The sequence below is a fragment of the Podarcis melisellensis genome (genome assembly GCF_964234715.1).
Source record: "Podarcis melisellensis genome assembly, chromosome: 4".
In the NCBI taxonomy this organism is placed as follows: domain Eukaryota; kingdom Metazoa; phylum Chordata; class Lepidosauria; order Squamata; family Lacertidae; genus Podarcis; species Podarcis melisellensis.
Genome location: NC_138531.1, coordinates 32,019,317 through 32,040,502, shown reverse-complemented (window position 1 = coordinate 32,040,502; position 21,186 = coordinate 32,019,317). Strand labels below are relative to the sequence as shown.

General features: G+C 43.1%; 1 protein-coding gene across 2 annotated transcripts in view; it reads right to left on the bottom strand.

Annotated features, from left to right (window-relative positions):
• Positions 1-7,714: 7,714 nt before the first annotated feature.
• Positions 7,715-21,186, bottom strand: part of CNGA3 (cyclic nucleotide gated channel subunit alpha 3) — a 36,787-nt gene continuing 23,315 nt past the window's right edge. The window contains exons 4-9 of one of the 2 annotated variants that reach the window (XM_081907577.1): positions 20,709-20,879; positions 18,061-18,114; positions 15,831-15,965; positions 13,578-13,685; positions 12,461-12,567; positions 7,715-11,192 (exon numbers count right to left, since the gene is read on the bottom strand). In XM_081907577.1, the coding sequence (XP_081763703.1) occupies positions 9,790-11,192; positions 12,461-12,567; positions 13,578-13,685; positions 15,831-15,965; positions 18,061-18,114; positions 20,709-20,879 (1,978 nt within the window). In that variant the 3' untranslated portion in view covers positions 7,715-9,789. The remainder of the gene's footprint in view (positions 11,193-12,460; positions 12,568-13,577; positions 13,686-15,830; positions 15,966-18,060; positions 18,115-20,708; positions 20,880-21,186) is intronic. The other variant, XM_081907578.1, reaches the window with a different exon arrangement.

Sequence of the window (21,186 nt, the reverse complement as noted above, 5' to 3'; positions counted from 1 at the left end):
TGACAAACTGTCAAAAGATATGTTGGGCCTAACAGAGTAACTGTAGATCACTGAGCACTTAATGCAAGTTTTGGGAGTGCATGTAATTAGAAATATTAAGTAAATCCTATCCCTTCAGGTAAGGCTCTTTCTGGTTTTAAGCAACAGTTACCAGCGCATATTTTCTCTTGAAATCATATGGGCTAAATACTGTAGGGTGTGTGTGAAAGATTATTGGAAACTCCAAACCTTAGTTTACGATCAGTTGATAAGGATTATTGTTCAACCACTTTCTTTCAATGAAGTTCTCTTTAGTAATAATCTCATTATAATATTCCCATATCAGGATTTCTAAAGGACTTTCCTTTCTCATAAAATCCCTGTCCAAATTCTTTATTGTAATGCTTCGGTGATTGCTTTCCGGACCTACTGGATTCCATTTTGCCTGCTCCTGTTGAGTATCCCATAGAAAATCCTGTTTTACCTGACTCCCTAAATTTTCTACCAGTCGCTCAGAATAATAATCTTGTAAAGTAGAGTCTGCTTCCTTTTTTAAAGCTGCAATCTTCTGGACAAAAAGCTTGACTTTGTTTTTAAAACTGCCATGATTGTCTACCATCACGTGATTTCCCGTCCTGGAGTATCTTCCCTGTGGTGTGTTGTCCAACCCTAAGAAAAGATTCCTAGAATTAGGTCTCCATTTTTTATTTCTTTCCTCCTTGCTACTTTTTTTTTGCTCCAGAAAGCCTTCCTTCAGTCCTTTATTTACAAGTCCTTCAGGGCACAAAGACATGTTAGGATCTGTAGCCTCAGTTTGTGGATGCTGTAGCTGTGAATAAGTTCTCTCCGAAATCCCTTGATATCTGTAATTCACATCGGACAGCCTGTCGTGTTTCTGATGATAGCCAGTGAAGGGCCTTTTGTATCCAAGAATGCCGATAGGCTCACTTAAGTCAGTTTGCCTTTTGCAAATGGAAACCTTTTTAGCAGCTGATACATCCTTCCTGCGATATCCTCTTTGTGCATCAATTTCCTTAATAGCTCCAAGGTAGCTCTGTGGATCCTTAATCTCTGCTTCCTTACCTTGCAAGTCTTGGCAGCTCTGATTCTTGGCAACTGAGACCGCAGCCAGATGAGTCTGGATTCTGCACGGAGCTGAAACAGTCCGGGAGGCTTCCTCATTCTGCAATATAACTCTCACCGCCTTTTTGCTACCATCCGTCACAACCGTATGCAGATTTGGAAAGAGGCTCTGGGAAAGCTGTTTGGCAAGGTCTCTGTTGCCGTGCAGCTTGGCATGAGCCGCTTCTGACCTCCTGAGCTTGAGGCTGAATCTGTTGTACAAGATTCTTTGATCAAGAGTGAAGGAGGTTTCTGCCTGCTTCTTCATGGACTCCAAGATCCTAAGCTTCCTGTTTAACAGGATCTCCTCCTTGGCATTGCAAAACAAAGCCAGCTGCAATTTCTCTCCATCTTTGAACTCATGCCTTTCAACCATTGTGGAAGAGAAGGTTGAAATTTTATATATGAAACCAGACAAGTGCTTGGATTTAATTCTTTTCTGGCTGCTTTTTCTCCTTTCCACAGCGGATCATATTTAGCCTTTTGCGGTTTTCTGTTGCTGGGAGTGTGGAAGAAGCCTTTGAATTTACCCCAAGGGTGTTCTTAAATCTCAAGTCGTATCGAAGTGCGACGCCAACAATCAAGGGTTTGTTGATGAGATCGAGTTCCTATTCTGCGTTGTTAAGGAAGCAAAAAACGAAAGCCTTCTTTTCAAAGATGGGAATCACCGTGGATGGTAGCTTTATTAGTTTGGTTTTTCCCACGAATGGACACCTTAAGCTGAGTAAATATTTATTGCAGGACAATGCTACAGTTTCTATAAACACTAGAGTCTTTTCACTCCGAGGAGTGAAGTCAAATGCCTTGTGAACAGAAACCATTTTGTTGACGTTAGAACAGTCAGACCATGTCAAGCAGAGTGCCAACCTTCTTAGACCTATGGGCACATTTGCAAACCAGAGAAACTGGGCATCACACACAAGCTGCTCTATGGTAGGGCTGCCATAAATCATGATTTTCCCAGACATTACCTGGATTTCAATGGTGGAAGTGATGTCTGGGGAAGAATTTCTGAAAAGCGACAGTTCGTCCTGGATTTTTGTCAACATAACCAAAAAACACGTTTGGAAAACTCACGTTTCCTCAACAACTTTGGCATTTTTCAATAATAATAATAATAATAATAATAATAATAATAATAATAATAATAATAATAATAAAGCTCTGCAACTTGGGAATTATCTTTTAAAAGGTCAACAATAACATTGACTCCAAAATGTTTATTTTATCATTCATGGTGGTCTTGCAGAATAATAAAAGAATTCTGGGAGATGGTTTATAATGAACTTAAGAAAATGTTTAAAAGAACATTTCCTAAAAACCCAGAAGCTTTTCCTTCTGGGAATAATAACAGCAGAAATCTCAAAAAATCACTCTACATTATGGATGTATGTGACTACAGCGGCCCAAACTCTGGTAACACAAAAGTAGAGAACAGATGCAATACCATCACAAGAAGAATGGCACCTTAAAATATTAGATTATATAGAACTCGCCAGCATGACAAACAGATTAAGAAATAAAGATGATAAGAAACTAAAAGAAGACTGGACACAGTTTGAAAAGATATCAGATAGGAAACCAGGGAAAGACTGGAAGGGGAGTTAAAGTCAAGGTATATAAGAGTGGAGGAATAAGTTATATTACAATTATTACTCTTATACCTATGTGTTATATTTAAGTTGTTTTTTCTTATTATCTCGTGTTTGACTGTAACACAGTATGCACTGATGATATGATTAAACAGAAAAACATATTTCAAAAAGAAAAAAGGTCAACAATTTGTGTCCAGATTTTCGCTGCTTGAAATATGGCAAACCTATATGTTGGCCAGAGGCTGGGAACATCAGACCTAAAGACCTCTTTAACTTTATCTCCCCGCACCACAACTCTCATTTGCACCCTTGTGGGATGTGTCCTTGAACTCTGATTATGCCTCTTATTGATCCAGGTGGAGGCTAGACATGGACGTGTTCATATGTGTAGAAACTAGCCTACTGGACAAATGTAACATTTGCATGCATTGCTCCGCCCACTGTTGCCTCCACTCACACCGACCACTGGCGTGTGGCCCTTGGAAGATAGCCTAGAAGGAAATGCCTCCCTCAGGTGGAAAAGGTTCCCCATACCTGCTATTGGCTATCACAGATCACTTCTTTCAGTAGAGGGAGAAGACCCTGTAGATGGCAGTGAAGACCTTTGCTGGCCCAATGGCACCACACTGGCGACCCGTGAAGTCAAACAATGGATATAAATCTGAAGCACCTACAGTATTTCCCCTAAATTTTTCCACTGTCACCACACTGCATATGGTGGTGCTTTAGATACCAATGAGAATGCAATGACGGCAGCAGATACCTCCTTTTCCACCTTCGCTGCTACTGAGTAGCCTCGATTATGAGCATGCACCAACTTCCTCTGAAGTTTTTCTCCACTTGCATTCAAGCACGTTGAGGTCCAGGGTACACCAGGGAGCCAAGCAGACTCTACAAAATGGGAGAGGGCACTCGGGGGCAGTTGTGTAAATGGTCCGAGTCATGTGATCCTTCTGCAAGCGCAACTGAGCTCAAGGCAGCTAGTGCTGCATGAAAACAAAATCAAAGAACAGCAGAATGCTAAAGGCAGAATAATAAAATGAGTTTTAAAATACAAAGAGTCATTACGCATCATTTAAACAACTGTAGAATGGCGTCCACATTATTGTTGCTATTATTGCATTATGCTGTTAGTTTATTAATTGCACACGGCACCATCAACATGCAAAGCATTTTCCAGAGGGGTCCCTTTTCCTGAGTAGCTTCCAGTCTAATATTCACCATGGAGGAAGGAGTGTCGGAGGAAACAGGTAAGCGACATGTAGTTGTTTCTATTGCACTTGCTCAGGGCAGATAAGAAGTTATGTATGATAAGAGAATTAGGCAATAATAAGGAACCACAATGCAAAGATGTTGGTTTGCATCCAACAGGGTGCTTGGGAGTCAGTCTGGGGCAGTTGCAAGGGGAAGAGAGAGAGAGAGGTAGTTTTACATGACATGGTACAACCCACACAGTTTTTGTTACTCAGTATTGAACATGTCCAAAATTTAATTTAATGCTGCAATTTGATTGTGTGTGTGTGTGTGTGTGTGTGTGTATGCATCCATCCCCCACTTATGCGTGACTACATATATGATATAAATCTTTCCAAGCTGGAAATCACAGGAGACAGCTGCAGAGTCCTTGTGGCTCATGGAGGAGACCCTCCCCGGAGTGCAAAGAGGATGTCGAAAGAGACGGGAGGTGCAGCAGGGTTTCTTGAGCCTGCTCAGCCACAGGGCAGCACAGCAGCTGCTTCCCTGCACACCCTCCACTCTCCCACCAGCTCCAGAGCTTCCATTTTAGTTGTGGGTTTTTTATAGTATTTCTGAACTGGATTGGTGAGAGAGCAGAGAGGGGTTTAGAGGCTTTTTAGAGGGTGCTCCCCAGTTATGCACTTTTCGCTTATGCGTGCGGGGGCCGAGAAGGTAACCCCCACATGAGTGCTGAGTCACCTGCTTACCATATTTTTCGCTCCATAACACGCACCAGACCATAACACGCCTGTAGTTTTTAGAGGAGGAAAACAAGAAAAAAATATTCTAAACGAAATAGTGGATATATGATTTTTGTGGTTCATGCTGTGGCCACAGACATGTGACCTGACAGTGAGTTTGGAGTAGCCCAATGCAAAAATCCTGAGGATCCATGTGGATCCATGTTTTGTAACCACGGAGGAGGGAAGGAAGGGGAACCATGGATCCTCTGCTCACGACTGCAGCAGATCCCCGCCCCCCGCCACCTGCAGGCATTCGCTCCATAACACGCACAGACATTTCCCCTTACTTTCTAGGAGGAAAAAAGTGAGCGTTATGGTGCAAAAAATACGGTATATATACTATAACTCCTGCAGCATAGCCCCTGTGCCGATGATGAAAACTAAGCAATGACCCTTGTGCATGACAAATGACACATATGCACTTCATTCCATCTGCACCAGTGTTTCCCAAACTTTTCGTGTTTTTGGACCACAATTCCCGTCATCCCTGACCACTGGTCCTGCTAGCTAAGGATGATGGGAGTTGTAGTCCAAAAACAGCTGAAGACCCAAGTTTGGGGAACTCTGCCATAATGCATCCAGTGTTTCAGCAGCACAGGGATATTAAAGGGGGCGAGTTTTAATTCAGAAGCCTTGCCATCTGCCTCTCATTGTCAGTGTCAAAAAATCTGATAGGCTATGAAGAAAAAGCAAATTGCTGCACTGCTTTGGAATATGCCAATGTAGACTTGCTAGTACAAGTAGGAGAGGCTGTTCACAGCGGTGCACTGTGTCTATTTGGATTCCTAACAAGGTCGGAAAAGCTGGCTGATGTGGTCTCAGTAGCTGAAAGCCTGCTAAGTAGAATCCTATATTCCAGCCTAATGGACCACAAAGAGAATTGCCAAGAGGCAAGGCAAACTAATCGAGCATAGCTGGCAGATTCAGTCTTGGTTTTGCAAGGGAAAATGTGAATGATTTGAGAGCTGCCGCCGTATCCTGCCCCCTCATTTTCTCCCCTATGTAGCATTTTTTCTTGAGTTGCCACTTAGCTTCAGGGTTCAGTGTAAAATCCAAAAGACTTCTTAGCCTGCATGTTCCTGAGCCATTCTTTCTGAGTTCATAAATGGACGCAGGATTCTGAGTTGTCCTGGATTATTGAGAGTCCCGTTGGGATTCATGAGGATCAACAGTGAATATTCTCCGGATTATGCCTTAGCTCTCTTTCTCGGAAGCTTTAAAAATCAGATTTTTCTGCTCGTTATATGTTGGTTCTAAAGCAGTGTTTTTCAACCACTGTTCCGTGGCACACTAGTGTGCCACGAGATGTTGCCTGGTGTGCCGTGGGAAAAATTGGAAAATTCGAAAGATTTTAAAATAAAGTATTTTATAATTTTTCATATTTCTGTTTACTTAATATTTCATAATAAAGTAATTATAAAATACTTTCTTTGTGTTTATTTGATTCCTATTCAAGAGAATTACTTTATATATAGTCAATATAGGCACAGAGTTAATTTTTTTAACATTTTCTAATGGTGGTGTGCCTCGTGATTTTTTTCATGAAACAAGTGTGCCTTTGCCCAAAAAAGGTTGAAAAACACTGTTCTAAAGAGCCAAATAAGGGAACCAGAGCTGCTGGGTTCTGAACTGATGGTTTATTTGTCAATGCCATACATTTAAGAAAAAACTGTCAAGGGATTTTGGAAGAAAAGCCAATCCGATGCACCAAAACCGGGAGGTGGTGGGAATGTCCAATTTTCTTCAAACTGCAGATGGTTTAAAGAGCTTGGATCATGAAAAGTAAGGATTAAAGATGGACGGTTGGTAATACAATGAGGGGACATAGGCCTTCCACAACATTCTTCACTGATGACCTCTTTGGACCAGCCATATATGTTACCAATGACTTTGCCCATATATGAGTAAGTGTTCCACACAGTGGCTGTAACATATGGAGAGGTTTCACACTTAAATCATCACATACTGCGACTGCAATACTACTGTCACTCACCTGGGAGTAAATCCCACAGAATTCAGGGGACACATATATAGGATTGTACTGCATGTCTCAATTTCACTGTGGGGAATCTGCCAGAGTAGGCATTGCAAATAAAAAAGGTGGTTATACGATTTTACACAACTGCAAAATCAGGACCGGGTGTGGGTGTGTGTGTGTCATCACACAGGTGTTATTTCAAGCCCCCTCCATGTGGTGGTTGCCCTGTATTGGCTATGGATCATAGACATGTTTGAATTCAAAATTTCTACAATATCTATGCAGCTCTGTCAGCAAATGCAAGCATACATACACTAAATGACAAGGGTGACAGCCAGCATTAAGTCCTACTCGGAGTAGACCAGCTGAAATCAGCAGATCCTTTCTGAGTATGCCTTAGTCGGATAGCATCTTAAGAATCATGGTTTGAATTTAATTGTTGGCTACTTGGATGAGTTGTACATTTTATGCATTTTAATAACTTCATATTTTGTATTATTGCTTACATATTCTGGCTGGGGCCGATGTCCCACAACACCTGACAGGACACAGATTCCTAGCCTCTGTCATAGGTGGGCAACTAAAGCGAGTGATTCCTTTGCCTTAACTCACCTCAGCTCCTCGTGATTGCGTTCTGTTTCACCTCAGTAGCGCTTTGGGGCTGCCAAGGGAGCATCATCAAAGCAACTCAGCATTCCTTCTGATGTTTTCCACATCATGAGGCAGTACCATGCATAACTTTGAGGTACAATTCGAGCAGTTACATTTGCTGTGTCTCAGACCATCAAACAAACTTAGGCTGCAGTTCTAAACCACTGTACAGTGGCACCTCGGGTTAAGTACTTAATTCGTTCCGGAGGTCCATTCTTAACCTGAAACTGTTCTTAACCTGAAGCACCACTTTAGCTAATGGGGCCTCCTGCTGCCACCGCGCCGCCGGAGCACGATTTCTGTTCTCATCTTGAAGCAAAGTTCTTAACCTGAAGCACTATTTCTGGGTTAGCGGAGTCTGTAACCTGAAGCGTATGTAACCTGAAGCGTATGTAACCCAAGGTACGATTGTATTAAGGAGGGCATCATGTTAGACACTGAGAGTTGGGTTCTAGTCCTGGATTCACTGCAGTTGGGTCGCACTGAATCAATGGCAATTAAATTAGTCATGTTTAAGTTTTCACATTGAGTTCAATGGGACCTATGTGCAACCAGGGCTTTTTTCCCCAGCCAGCACTCACTGGAACTCAGTTCCAGCCCTTCTCAGGTGGGTGCCATTGCCATTATAAGAGAACAAGGGCAGTATTCACGGTGAGTTCCGGCAGCAATTTTTATAGAAAAATAGCACTGTGTGTGACTAACTTAGACTGGATCCAACTCACAGGTGGGGGGGGGCAGTATCAAGCAAAAAATTTATTCAGAGTAGATTCAGCCATTAATTTCAATGGCTCTACTCTGAATAATTTTTTTGCTGCATTAATTCCAGCAGGTCTACTCTGAGGAAAACTTAGTTGAATACCACCCACTGGAACATACTTCTGACTAAATATGCATGCTGCACTTTTAATTATGAGAAATGAATTTATAAATTAGGTACATCACATTCTAACTTTCTTTCTTTTCTTTTTTACAGTTCACAGCCTGTTACAGGTTACTGGAAACAAAACTTTCCCCTAGAAGCAGTAAAAGGACATGCCTGAAGAAAATGAACACACTATTATGCAATGGCTGTGAAATTGACAGGCAATAGGGCAAGACGAGAGGAAATCACCATTCCTCTGCTTAACAGCTTCATTGTTATGTATTAGCATAGAAAGGGGTGTAAGGAATGGCAGCAATATGGAGGAGAGAGAGAGAGAAAGAAGAATGTGGGGGAACTTATTTCACATGGCTGAGTTGTCTTATAGTGCTGTCTGTCAGTAAAGGCTTGCAAATATTGTATGACATGCTGACTTCTGCTGCACAGTAGAAAAACGACAAGGAAACTACAGAGGACTGTCAGCAGCGCAGAAAAGCTAAAAAAAACAACCCTGCATTTTGTTAAAAACCAAAGTGAATAGTAAATTTAGGGGCAATGAACAGAGAAAGAGTACTAGGAATATGGGATAAGCATCAGAATAACGCAGCATGGTTTTTCTCATTTCTGTAAATTCTCAGAAAGTGGCGGTCATTGGTGGTGCAGTCTTGTCCCCTTTCCCCATGCTTCAATACTATCTATCTGCCTTATTATTCAAAGGGTCACTTTGTGCAGTTAAAATTTCATTCACTGCCTTTTTAAACCAAACAAAAAACAACCACAGGGGGAGGGGGGATTATGGATTCATGATGTTACAGGCACCATCCAATCAGCACTGTGCACAACCAGTTTCTGCTGCAAAACTGAGAAACTGGTTTCTTTTCAGCTCAGTTCTGGAATGAATGTTATACATCTGAACAAAAGTCCAGAGGTCATTTCCACAGCAGCCCTACTTACTGCTCCAATTTTGCCTATCTGTAATTCTCTGAGGTAGAGAAATTAGAACTCCGTCAGGCCCTTCCAACAACCAAATAATATCATAAGTAGAACTATATGGAGATTTGTGACAAATAAGTATACAAGTAGCTCATTCACACATTCAGCAAGTACTATATAGATGGTTCTATATAGTGTTTAGTGTCTTCAAAATGAGTAGAATAAATTTATGTGAAAGTGGATAAATTATATTCACTGGGAGGCTGCTATGATTTCAAAGCAGAAATGGTGCAAGTAGTGATCTTATTTATATGAATGCATCTGTTTGTACAGTCCACTAAGTTATTAGTTTATAGAAGACCTCCTTGATGCCAAATACATAGTGAAAGGTATCAATCACAAATGCAGTCAGACATGCACACACTCTGCCTTCAAGGAGGTCTGTTCATGACTCATAAGAAACCCGTAACCAATACAAAATGAACAACAACAAAAAGGAAGTGAAGAACTGTTTCTAAAAATATCATAAAACATAAGAATTTCCTATTTACATGACAATTGCTTCAGTTAAAAATGCTACAAATGCCATTAATTTGGGTCCATATAAAAATAGCCTTGTTTACATATTTTCATGTGCATCTCTCTTCTCTGATGCAATATTCTGAGCTGAATGAAGATGCTCAAAGTGCCCACTTAATTCTTTTTCTCTTCCTGTGGTTTTTCACCCTCGTCACCTGACAGCGTACCACTTCCAAACTTCTTCACTTTTGTCTCCACTTTTACAAGTCTCTGCTTGACTTTGGCTTGAGACGCAGTGTACTCTCCGTGGAGTCTAGCAAACCTGGTCTGGAGAATGTCTAGGGCAGCTTCCAGCTTTTCTATTTTCTCCTCCAGGTCTTTGGGATCCGCTCCTGCTTTAGCTGCTTCCTCATCAATCAAATTGTCTTTCATCAAAATCTGCCGTCCTTTTTCTTCTAGTGCCTTTTTGGCATCAGGGTACTCAGTGAGAGCTTCCATCAGGTCATCTTTTGATAAGCAGAACAGGTCAGAATAGCCTATACTTCTGATGTTGGCTGTCCTCCTGTTGCCAGATTTGCTGCCTTTGATATTTAAGATGCTGATTTCTCCAAAGTAGCTGCCATCACTTAGGACCACAAACTGGGTCACACCATCATCAGCCACGACAGCCAGCTTCCCTTCTTTAATAATATACATGTCCCTTCCGATATCCCCTTTCTTGCAGATATAATCTCCAGGACTGAAGACCGTGGGTCTTAGCTTCAACACCAGCTCAATAAGGAGTCCAGCTTCACAGTCTTGGAAGATGCGTACCTTCCTTAGTGTGTCTAAGTGGACGTTGATGGCAATTTCAGCCTTCAGTTTATCAGGGAGGTACTTCAGAACTTCTTTCTCTTCCACCGTTTTCTTGTTGGTCCACAGGTAATCAAACCATTTAATAACCCTGTTTTCCAAGTCTTTGGTGACTTTTCGGAACTGCAAGTACTGTTTGATAGAATCAACCTTCGCCTGGAACTCTGCCCTAGAGGCATTCATGTTAGAGATCATTGAGCCTACGTTACCGACAATGGTAGCAAAGATGAGCACACCAACCAGGAAGTCCATGACCACAAACAGATACTCTACATCTTTCACAGGAGGTGGAGTCTCGCCAATGGTTGTCAATGTCAATGTTGACCAATATAAACTGTAAATGTATTTCCTGGACAGACGTCCATGTTCTGGATGGGATATATTGGGATAGACCCAGGTGTCTGTTCCAAATCCAATCTGCTTGGAAATAGCAAAAAATATGCATGCATTCCAGTGGATAATGATAAGAATGTACAAGACAAGGTTCCCAATTCGAAACATGTTTGGGTAGTTTGTTCTCGTTTCTGTACGGTCAAAAAACTCAAATAGCCTAGCAATTCTCAGCAGCCGATTAAAGCGCAGCTCAGGATAGTTAACCCCAAATTTAAAATAGCCCAGGTCTGTTGGGACAAGAGAGAGCAAGTCCAGCTTGAACTGCGTAGTAGATTGATAATTCAGTCTTAACTTTTTTTCATCACGAACTAGTAGTCCTTGTTCCAGGAAACCTGAAAAAGCAAAAGGACAGAGAAGGCAAGAGATTGCTTAAGCAGAACTGTCTACCCCAGAAAGCTGCTCATGGGTTTTCAAATATATTTATTTTCAATATTTTAACTGTTTTGTGACCATCTATAGCAAAATATTGTTTTGCCATCAATATTTATTGAAATAAATAAAATACAGTTGTACCTCGGCTCCTGAATGCCTTGGGAGTCGAACATTCCAGCTCCCGAACAATCAAAAACTGGAAGTGAATGTTCCGGTTTTTGAATGTTCTTTTGGAAGCAGAACGTCCGACAGGGCTTCCGTGGCGTCCGTTTGGCTGCAGGAGCTTCTGAGGTATGACCAGGCATTCTGAGGTACGACCAGGCATTGCCACACTCATTTCATTTATTAAATTTCTATCCTGCTCTCCTTCTCCAAAGAGCCCAGGGTGGTAAACACAAAAATGGTAAGACATGGCATTACTCATCATATATAGGTAAGGTAAAGGGACCCCTGACCATTAGGTCCAATCATGGCCGACTCTGGGGTTGCGGCGCTCATCTCCCTTTATTGGCCAAGGGAGCCGGCGTACAGCTTCTGGGTCATGTGGCCAGCATGACTAAGCCGCTTCTGGCGAACCAGAGCAGCGCATGGAAACACCATTTACCTTCCCGCCGGAGCGGTACCTATTTATCTACTTGCACTTTGACGTGCTTTCGAACTGCTAGGTTGGCAGGAGCAGGGACCGAGCAATGGGACCTCACCCCGTCGCGGAGATTCGAACCACCGACCTTCTGATCAGCAAGCCCTAGGCTCTGTGGTTTAACCCACAGCGCCACCTGCATCCCAGACATGACATTACTCGTCTTATATAGTGCTCATCTTAACATCAGTGGGCAGAATCCAACATTGCATGAGCAGATTTCTGCTCACCCAACAGAACTTCACCTTTCTCTCCTTCTCTCGCCTTCCTTTGCACCCCCAAAATCTGAAGGGTCCCTCAGCTGTACAGAGCAGGTTTTGAGAGTGCATGGGGGGCTGCTGCAGCAGGATGCTCAAGTCCTTTCTGCTCACACCTAAGCTTCATTTGAGCAGTAAAAGCAAAGCAAGGGTTCTTGATTGGCCCAAGATGACAAAAATAAACAAGAAGTAGATCTGGGAACATAACTGAGCCAAAGCCAGCATGAATCCCACCCCCCTAATTTAACTGAGTCCAGATTCATGCAGACAGACAGAGTTTGCTGCCATTCATGGTGTGATTCCGTGGTTGGAAACAGCTCAAACAACTCACCTGTTCTGTACCTGACAAATGTGTCCAGGACATAGATGACATCAGAGGAATAGTCCAAGATCAGCCAAAGTGTAATGTGTTCCAGTTGAAGCTCATCAAAACAGGCTCTAAACAAACAGAAAGGAATGGAAGATTTGCTTAGAGCTAACAACCGGTTCAAGGCAGGTTGCACTGGGGGAGAGCAAACCACACATTCAACTTTACGTTAAAACACCGCCTGCTTTCATCTCCTATATAACCTCTGAGGTTGTAATTCTCCCTGTGCTTATCTTCCTGATACTGGTAAGGAAAGTGGAGAGCAGAAATCAATTTAGTGGAACTGCACTGAGCAAATTATCCAAGAAAAGCTGCGCAAGGGCGCAGCCTATCCAAAATATAATTCATGATCTGTGAACTGCAGGTCTACTCAGCCCACCAGATGGCGGTGACAGGTTGTTACAAGTGGCAAGAGATTGCTGCAAATGAGATGAGGATAGGGTGGGGTGGGGAGGGGAGGGCGGCAGTTCCTGCCTCAGAAAGAGCTGCGTATAGATGAAAGTATAGAATTGTAGGGCTAATATAAACCACTTGAACAGATAGATAGATAGACAGACAGACAGCTGGATCTAATGAGTAAGAGATAACTAGGCCGGCATTCCAGATTTCAGAGCGAGCTGAAAGTGAATGACACGCAAAAAAAGAGGGAAAATATTAATAAAACATGAATATATTTAAAATTAGCCTGAAAGGTTATATTAAGCAAAACAAGGTTGTAGAATTTTGAGAGGGAAAGAAGAGGAAATGAACTACAGTGACATTCAAAGCAAGCTAGATACGGTAGGCATATGATTTCAAATATAGTCAGCAGATTTGAAAACTGCTACTATCTCGATCTGCACAACTGTCTCAGAAGAAAGAACGCCAATAAATAAATAAATAAATAAGCACTATAAAAATGATAATGGGGGGAAAAAACCCAAACACCAGGACAAGAGTAGGAAAAGGAAAATCAACCAACGTTGCATTCAGATACAAATATTTGCTGTGTTTTTTAAGAAGATCTAACGTGCGCAGGAGTAAAGACAAAGGACAAAACAGGCAATGACAATAGAAGTACCCACCAACGAATAATCCTCACCTACACACTATCAAACACCAGTTATAGAATACAGGTGTTGCAATGATGGTCAGCCACCTATAGTACAGATCGCTTGAAGGGTCCATCACAAAGACCTCTTTCTTCTTCCTGAAAAGAAGGGGAAAGCGGGGGGTTATTGTTTCGTTGTTTTTGTTTTAATGCTTTACTTGTTGTTCTAACTTGTATTTTATCTGTGAATCGCCCTGAGATCTTGCGATGAGGGGGTGGTATATAATCTAATAAATAAAATAATAGCAATAAGAATATGCAGATGTGAGCACATGAAATTCCATTGATCACAGACACATCTCGTGTCCCAGAGAGATCCCACTTCCAGTACACTGAAGGCTGCAATTTCGTAAAGAAATACATTATAGCTAGCATTGGTCCATCTGGTATGGCCCAACATGGCATTCATAAATTGGAATCAGCGAGTTTGGAATCGCCATATTTCAAGAGGTACAAAATCCGAACACAAAAAGTTGTTGAGTTTTTTTCAGGGTAATCGCCTGATAGCTCCGCTGCTGAGCCTGAGTCGCCCATGCCAGATCCCGGGCCATCCCATGCACAAGTTATTATTATTTTTATTTTAACCCCAAATCCAGGACATTTGCTTTAAAATGCAAAATTTCTCCCTGGGTGGTCATGTAGGACCCCCAAAAGAGGACATGTCAGCTAAAGTGGTCTCATCCTGTGGTTAAATTGAGGATGCTTCATTCACAGCATCTTAAGGCTTGAACTGAACAGGGTATCGAACAGATGGCCCATACAGATGTGAAAGACTTTGCCCACCAAACTATCAGCATTACATTTACAACCTTGCCAGTACAGTAAATGCAGAACAGGGCCGAAGCTAGACATCTTGTTTTTAACCAGCTTTCACTATCTGCACAATCACTACTATCACAGTACAGCAGCAGATACTATTACTACAAGTCTACAGCACGCAAAGTACACAACTACCACTATTGTTGCTTCGTTTTCTCACATCAGTAGCGTAGTTGAGATGCAATCTTTGCAACACACTTCTTGGAATCAATTATCTACTTTGCCTTTTGAGCGTTCTATTTCTTTCCAACCTTCCTCGACATGGTGTTGCAAGGAAGTTGATCCTCATCGGTGGGCACAAGCTTAAGTAGTGACCCAAAGCGCAAATCCCATGGCCATGTCTGAGTAAACCTGTGTAGGATTGAACTGCAAGGCTGCCATGCTATGCACCCTTCCTTCCAAGGCAGTCTTGTTGAAGTCAGTGGGATCCATTTATCTCCAAGAATGCATGCATAGCCTTACGCTTCATAGAAGTGCAAATAGGTTTAGCGGCTATATCGATGGCGCCCCATCTGTTCACGCTAGCAGTACACATGACCTTAGTATTGGAAGCTTCAGCTATCAAACCTGAATGTGCCAAATCCTCCGGCCACTGCGGCCAGTCGTGTGCAAGAAATTCAAAGGGCGAGGTTAGCAGGAGCTTCCTTCCTGTAGTACAACCTTTGCCAACTTGGTACCCTCCTGGCAGGGGAGGATGGGAGTTGTAGTCCAATTCATTTGGAGTGCAGCAGTCTACCAAAGACTGCTGCAATACATTCCTCTCTCACCCACACAGCTTGTTTTGCTGCCCTAACTGGCCAATGTGCCAAGGAACCAGCAAGTGGGGAGAGGAGGGAAAGTGGGGTCAACACTTTCTTAAACTGCTCTAAGGGGACAACCAGAAAACACAGGCTTTGCCAAGCCTGACTTGCATATCCTTTATATGTTTACATATTTTTGTGAATTCATCTTACAGCAGTGCTGTTACTTTCTGTTTAAAAAGGTGTGTGGCCATGTGGACGGGGTCAGTCACAGGAGTTTTGCACTAACACTCAGAGCTGCAAGCCTTTATACAGGAAGGCAACATGGTGCGGAAAATGCACAGGGGACCAGCTCACATCATGCTGCTGTCACCTGTAAAAGGAGCTCTCAGAACCAAATGATGGCTGCAATGTTTCTGCGTAGGTGCCAGAGTTATCCCATGTTTGCGCAACATTCTGGGAGAGGTGGCCCTAATTCTCCATAAGTTGTGGAAGGTCCCTGAGTGGCTGCAGCATTCTAGAATGCGCCGTTTGAATATTCCAGAGCCAAAGCCGATTGTAGGTTTCAACACGACAATCACTCAAGGGCTAAACGACTCAGGAGCAGTTAGTTGATTATACCATTCAATTCTGTACAGAGCAGGAAGTGTGTTGTAAAGATGCAGTCCTCTTAATTTATACTTACTCTTCTTCCTTCTTTTTATCATCCTTTTTATCATCTTTTTTGTCATCCTTTTTCTCCTCTTTCTTTTCCTCCTTTTTCTCCTCTTTCTTTTCCTCCTTTTTCTCCTCCTTAACATCTTTCTTTTCTTCCTTCTTTCTGCATAACACAGTGTGCAACGGACTTAGCAAAACATGGTTGGCTCATCAGCAGCTGGAGAGCTAGCAAGCAGGGAGCAGGTTCAGGAAGACTAGAGGAGGCCAGCCTAACGTTTACCCAAATGGCTACTTGCATGGTTTAATACAAAACATTGTGCACATCACAATAGTTGGTGAATATCAGGAACGCAACACCACACACACACACACAAAATGTGGCTGATTTTGAAAGAGCTTAGTACACATTTGCCAGCAATAAATCTTTCACACAACAGCCCAGAATTTATCTATTTGGCCTGGTGTGCTAAGGAATCATTCTGACACCTTTCTTTGGGGTGGGGTGGGGTGGGGAAATAAAGTCTGATGAAGTATAAGAAATGTCTATAGAGAGTTTGTGTCAAGTTGTCCCTCTGCACCATTACCTAGATAGTACGTGGTGCTGTTTATTTCTTGAGAGCGGCTGTAAGACTCCTATCATTAAACCAAGAATGCCTGCCCAGCTGAAATGAATAGTGCCTGAAGATTGTTCCCTGCCCAATCTACTTCTCTGACAATTATGAAGCCATAGGTGGGGTATTTAACATGCAGTCAAACCAACATTTCATCTTTCGCTAGATAGGCACATGATAGGAGCTGAAGCTCACAGAATCTTCCTGTAAGTTTGCTAGGGAAGGTGTACTGATATATTCTCCTCCCTGCCTGGGAACATTCTCTTCCTCTCTTCGGTGACATCTGCTAAATCCGAGCTCCATGATCAGATTCCCTTTTAAGCTAGACTTCGTAACAGATATACCATCTGTTATTCTGCAACATGTATTCTGAGCGAGTAAAATGTTACTTTTACCTTTTACAAGACTATTTTGTATCTGATTGAGGAGAAATACCAGGAAAATCCAGTCTGCCTTAAAGCATCCTGGATTACTCAAACTAAAAGACACGATATTAAACATGAGAGAGATGGTGAAAGAGAGACTTAGGCCTGGCACAAACATCACAATAAGCCGCAGTTTGTTTTAAAACAGGCTTACCCATGGAAATACCTTCCCACTGCCAGGTGGGTTCATTGTCTGCCCCATGCAGCTCAACCAAGACACAGGATTGCTTGTCATGTTGACCAAGCCAAGGCTATTGTTGGTTTCAAACAATGCTTGAGCGGTAAGCCATAAATAAACTATGGTTTGTCCTTGATGTTTTTTCTGGCTTGTCTCTTGCGCTTTTGTTTGAAACAAACTGTGGTCTGGGTTCAGATGACATGACAAACAGCACTATGGTTTGTTTGACCAATGCAGGTGCTATGTAAGGGGGGGGGAAGCTGCTCAGAGACCCACACAGCAGAGAGGAGCCACATTCCTGATTGAACTGTAGTTAAGCAAGTTAGCCTGAGCCTGAGTTGCACACTGATACACACAGCTCGTGCACTCCCACTTTGTTCCTCCTCTAAGTTGTCTGGTGAAACAAACTACAGAGCAGCTGACTTGGCATCCATTACATCCAAACCAGTACTGATGGTTTGCTTCTCCCAAACAATCCATGATCGGGAAGCCAAGGGTGAAACCTTGGCTCCAGATCATGGGTTTGTTTGGAGAGAAACAAATTATGAGCCCAGGTTTGGACATAATACCAAGCCAAGTGGCTTGTTTTCCCACATAACTAAGAAATGAGTGAAATGAGGAGTGTGACACCAAATCACAGCTCACACGTCAGCCAGTTTGCTTAAATGTCGCGTGAGTCCAGTGTTATGTCAAAACACAGCCCACTTAAAAGAATGGACAGATTTTATCTCTAAATTTATATGGGAAAAGCTCCACAAAATCAGCCAGGTGGCTACAATTCAAAGTAAGGCTATAAATACAAGGGCATGGGGTCCCGTCCCCCCCCACTAAATACTACGGTGTGTAAATTCCCAACTAGCAGCATCACTAACCAGAAGGAAAGGGATAGATTATCATCTACAAGGAAGAGATTTTCCACAAAAGCATGGCAGCTGAAATAGGGTTTAAAAAGGGGGGGGAGGACAATTGATCTACAGTTGTGAGGAGCATGTTTTGCAGCAGTGGGGAGGGACTAGGCAGGCCACAGATCATCTACGTACTTACTCTTCATTGGTGTTGTTGGAATAGTTGATGTTAAATCTGGCCAGAGCCCATTGACTACAGTGAGTTAAAATTAACAAGTAAATGCATGGGTGAATAAAAGAGCAACGCAGAAAGCATTTAATACATTGGTCACTGTGTGCAACTATCCTTACCTCCATTATTCATTGCACTGTTAGGCCTTCCCAGATTCTGACAAGATTAAGGAGGTCAACTTTGACCGCAGCACTAAGCTCCTTTGCGTAACTATCCAGGGCACCGGGCACCCATGTTCACGTGCAGCTCACACACGTTTGTGGCCATGCCTGGTGCCTGAAGCACTTTAGCCTGGTCTCAGGCGTCCTAATGCTCAATAGTGGAGGATCCGGCTATTTATAGCACCCGTTTGGCTGCGACTCTTAAGTGTTCCTCAAGCCGTTCCAGTCATCCTCGCAGCAGCAGTGCCAAGACTGGCTTGGCAGAAAACAGGCATATTTACTGCTGCTGCAAACACCACGACAGAGCAGAGACATGGCTGGAACGCTGCAAATCTGGAACTTCGAAGGAAGGGGAATGCTATCTATTGGAGAGCCCAGGTTCAACGCTTATCATTTGTGGGAGGGAGGGACGTCGCGGTAGCATCAGTGATGCACGCTTTTGATTCCCTGTCTGTAATAGGTGGAGACTCACAATTCTAAACTGAAGTGAACTTACGAAGCCTGAAGTTAAGGAGCACCTGAAACCTTGTAATCAACAGCAGATAATGCTAGATATAAAGAACACAGATTACTGGGGTATCACACCTTGGTTGGTAGAGCATGAGACTCTTAATCTCAGCTTTGTGAGTTTGAGCCCCACGCTGGGCAAAAGATTCCTGCATTGCAGGGGGCTTGACTGGACGGCCCTCGTGGTCCCTTCAAACTCTACAGTTCTAAGATTCTATGCCCTCTTTTAATCATCCAGGGGCTACTACTTAAAATGGTTAAATATCGTCAACACACAGAGCAAACCTTTAGAAATATCTCCTTTACTGAATAAGGTGTAGACAATCTACAAGCTCAGGAACCTGACAAACAGCCAGCCCCAAGCACATTCTGTGGTATCTACTGCACCAGGAATGTGACCTTCCAGACGCTGTTGGACTACAACTCCCATCATTCCTCACAACGGACCATACTAGCTGGGGCTGATGGGAGATGGAAGCCAATAGCATGGGGAGGGTCACAGACTCTGCGTCCCTGTGCCAAACAATCCAGCATTCTAAGGACTCGCTTCTGATTGGGTAGTCCAAGGGGCGAGAAAAAGCTGAAAACCTAAATAAGCAATATTTGGGGAAAGCTGAGACACCACAGAGCCCCGGGAAAGGACAATGGACAAGGCTTCTGGAGAAGGATGGTTGCATGGGTTGGTAGTGCACATTATATGCACCCAGAAAGTCTCAGGTTCACTTGCTGTCATCTCCTGGTAGGGTTGGGAAGCTCTGAACAGCTGCTGTCAGTCAATGCAGACAATACCAACAAGATGAATCAATGGTCTGACTTGGGACAATGCAGCTTCCTGTGCTGTGTCCTGTCCTCATTTTCTCCCCACCAGCTTCCATTCTCTCCTCCCTCAATTCTACCAATGGTCAGATCCCAGCCTCTATGCCCTTCCTTTCTCACTTTCCACGTATTGTTTCCTGCCCAACAGTGTGAGCTTTTTGGGGGGTCGGGGGAGAAATGAATCTTGGGCGTATGGTCATTTTTGCCGAAGAGGCAAAATTGATTTATCTCTGCAAATTCATTTCATCTACATTGTTATTCTCACTGCAGAAGTTTGGTTTCATTTGGCATCAAACAGGACCGAGGAACCTGTGGTCCTCCAGATATTGGTGAACTGAAAGTCCAATCAGTTATATCCAGCAGGGTCAAAGGGCAGGGGTTATGGGAGTTGCAGCCAGCAGCACCTGCACTGTCACAGGTTCCTCAGCCCTGGTGTAAAATATGGAGGATTGAGTAAACAGCTCTATTTGCCATGCATTGCAGGCCATCCATATTTCACAATGGGCAGCCAAGTTCAGTCTGGAAGCCTGGGGCGGAAGTCATAGAAAGGATCCAGCCATAAATCTACATGATCAGGACTATGACTGAATGGGTACATTCACCGAAAACTATTGATATAGACTTGTAGCCCTTATACGTGACAGGTGCAAGTCACATCTCATGAAAGCTAATGGTGAGACTTCCAATTAATTTTTAGGATTGTCTGCAGCAGGGCCAAGGAAGCTCTGATCCTCCAGAGGATGCTGGACTCCAACTCCCATCAGCCCCAGCCAGCACGGCCAGTGGTCAGGAATGATGGGAGTTGGAACCTAAAAACATTTGGAGGACCAAAGTTTCCCCATACAGTATTCAGTACCTATCAGTTCTGCACTAAGCAATGCTTTTTCTTCCGAAATCAGAGCCTGGTAGCTCCTTCCCAAAGTCCAGGAAGCTTCTTCCCAGCTTAGGAAAGGAGGCACAATGCTCTGGTAGAGTCCGAGAATCCTCCCTTGCATGGTGAGTACTGACACCTTTTTTCCTAGGAGAAAAGCACTTGCACTAAGTATCCCTCTGCCACAGGCAGCATCATTCTTCCTCTGTAAAGACAACGTTCCAAGCAAATATCATCCCACAGAAGCTGTATCCTCTTACTTTTTCAATCCATCTGCCTCATCGTAGTTCAGCTGGGTGTTGCTGTCTCTACTGGGAATGTCTTTGAGCTCTGGCCCTCGGATTCGCTCAAGAAAGGAATCTGGCCTTTGGTCTTCATGATGTAAGTTCCTCCTGGCCCAGGATCGCAGTGATAAGATGAACCATGATAACCTGAAAGGATGGAGGGAACAGCTAGGCAGTACGAACTGACCTGGGGAAAGTGAACAACTGTACACGTACTTCAGAAGGTTTCCTAAGGTTAGCATTCCCTTGTAATTGTGTCATCAAAGGTCTGTTTGAAACTTTCACAAACTAAACACATGGTGCGTGCAAAACCCTATTATTATTATTATTATTATTATTATTATTATTATTATTATTATTATTAACTTCTCCCATCTGATTGGGTTTCCCCAGCCACTCTGGGAACCTTGCAGCGTATATTAAAACATAGTAAAACATCAAACATTAAAAACTT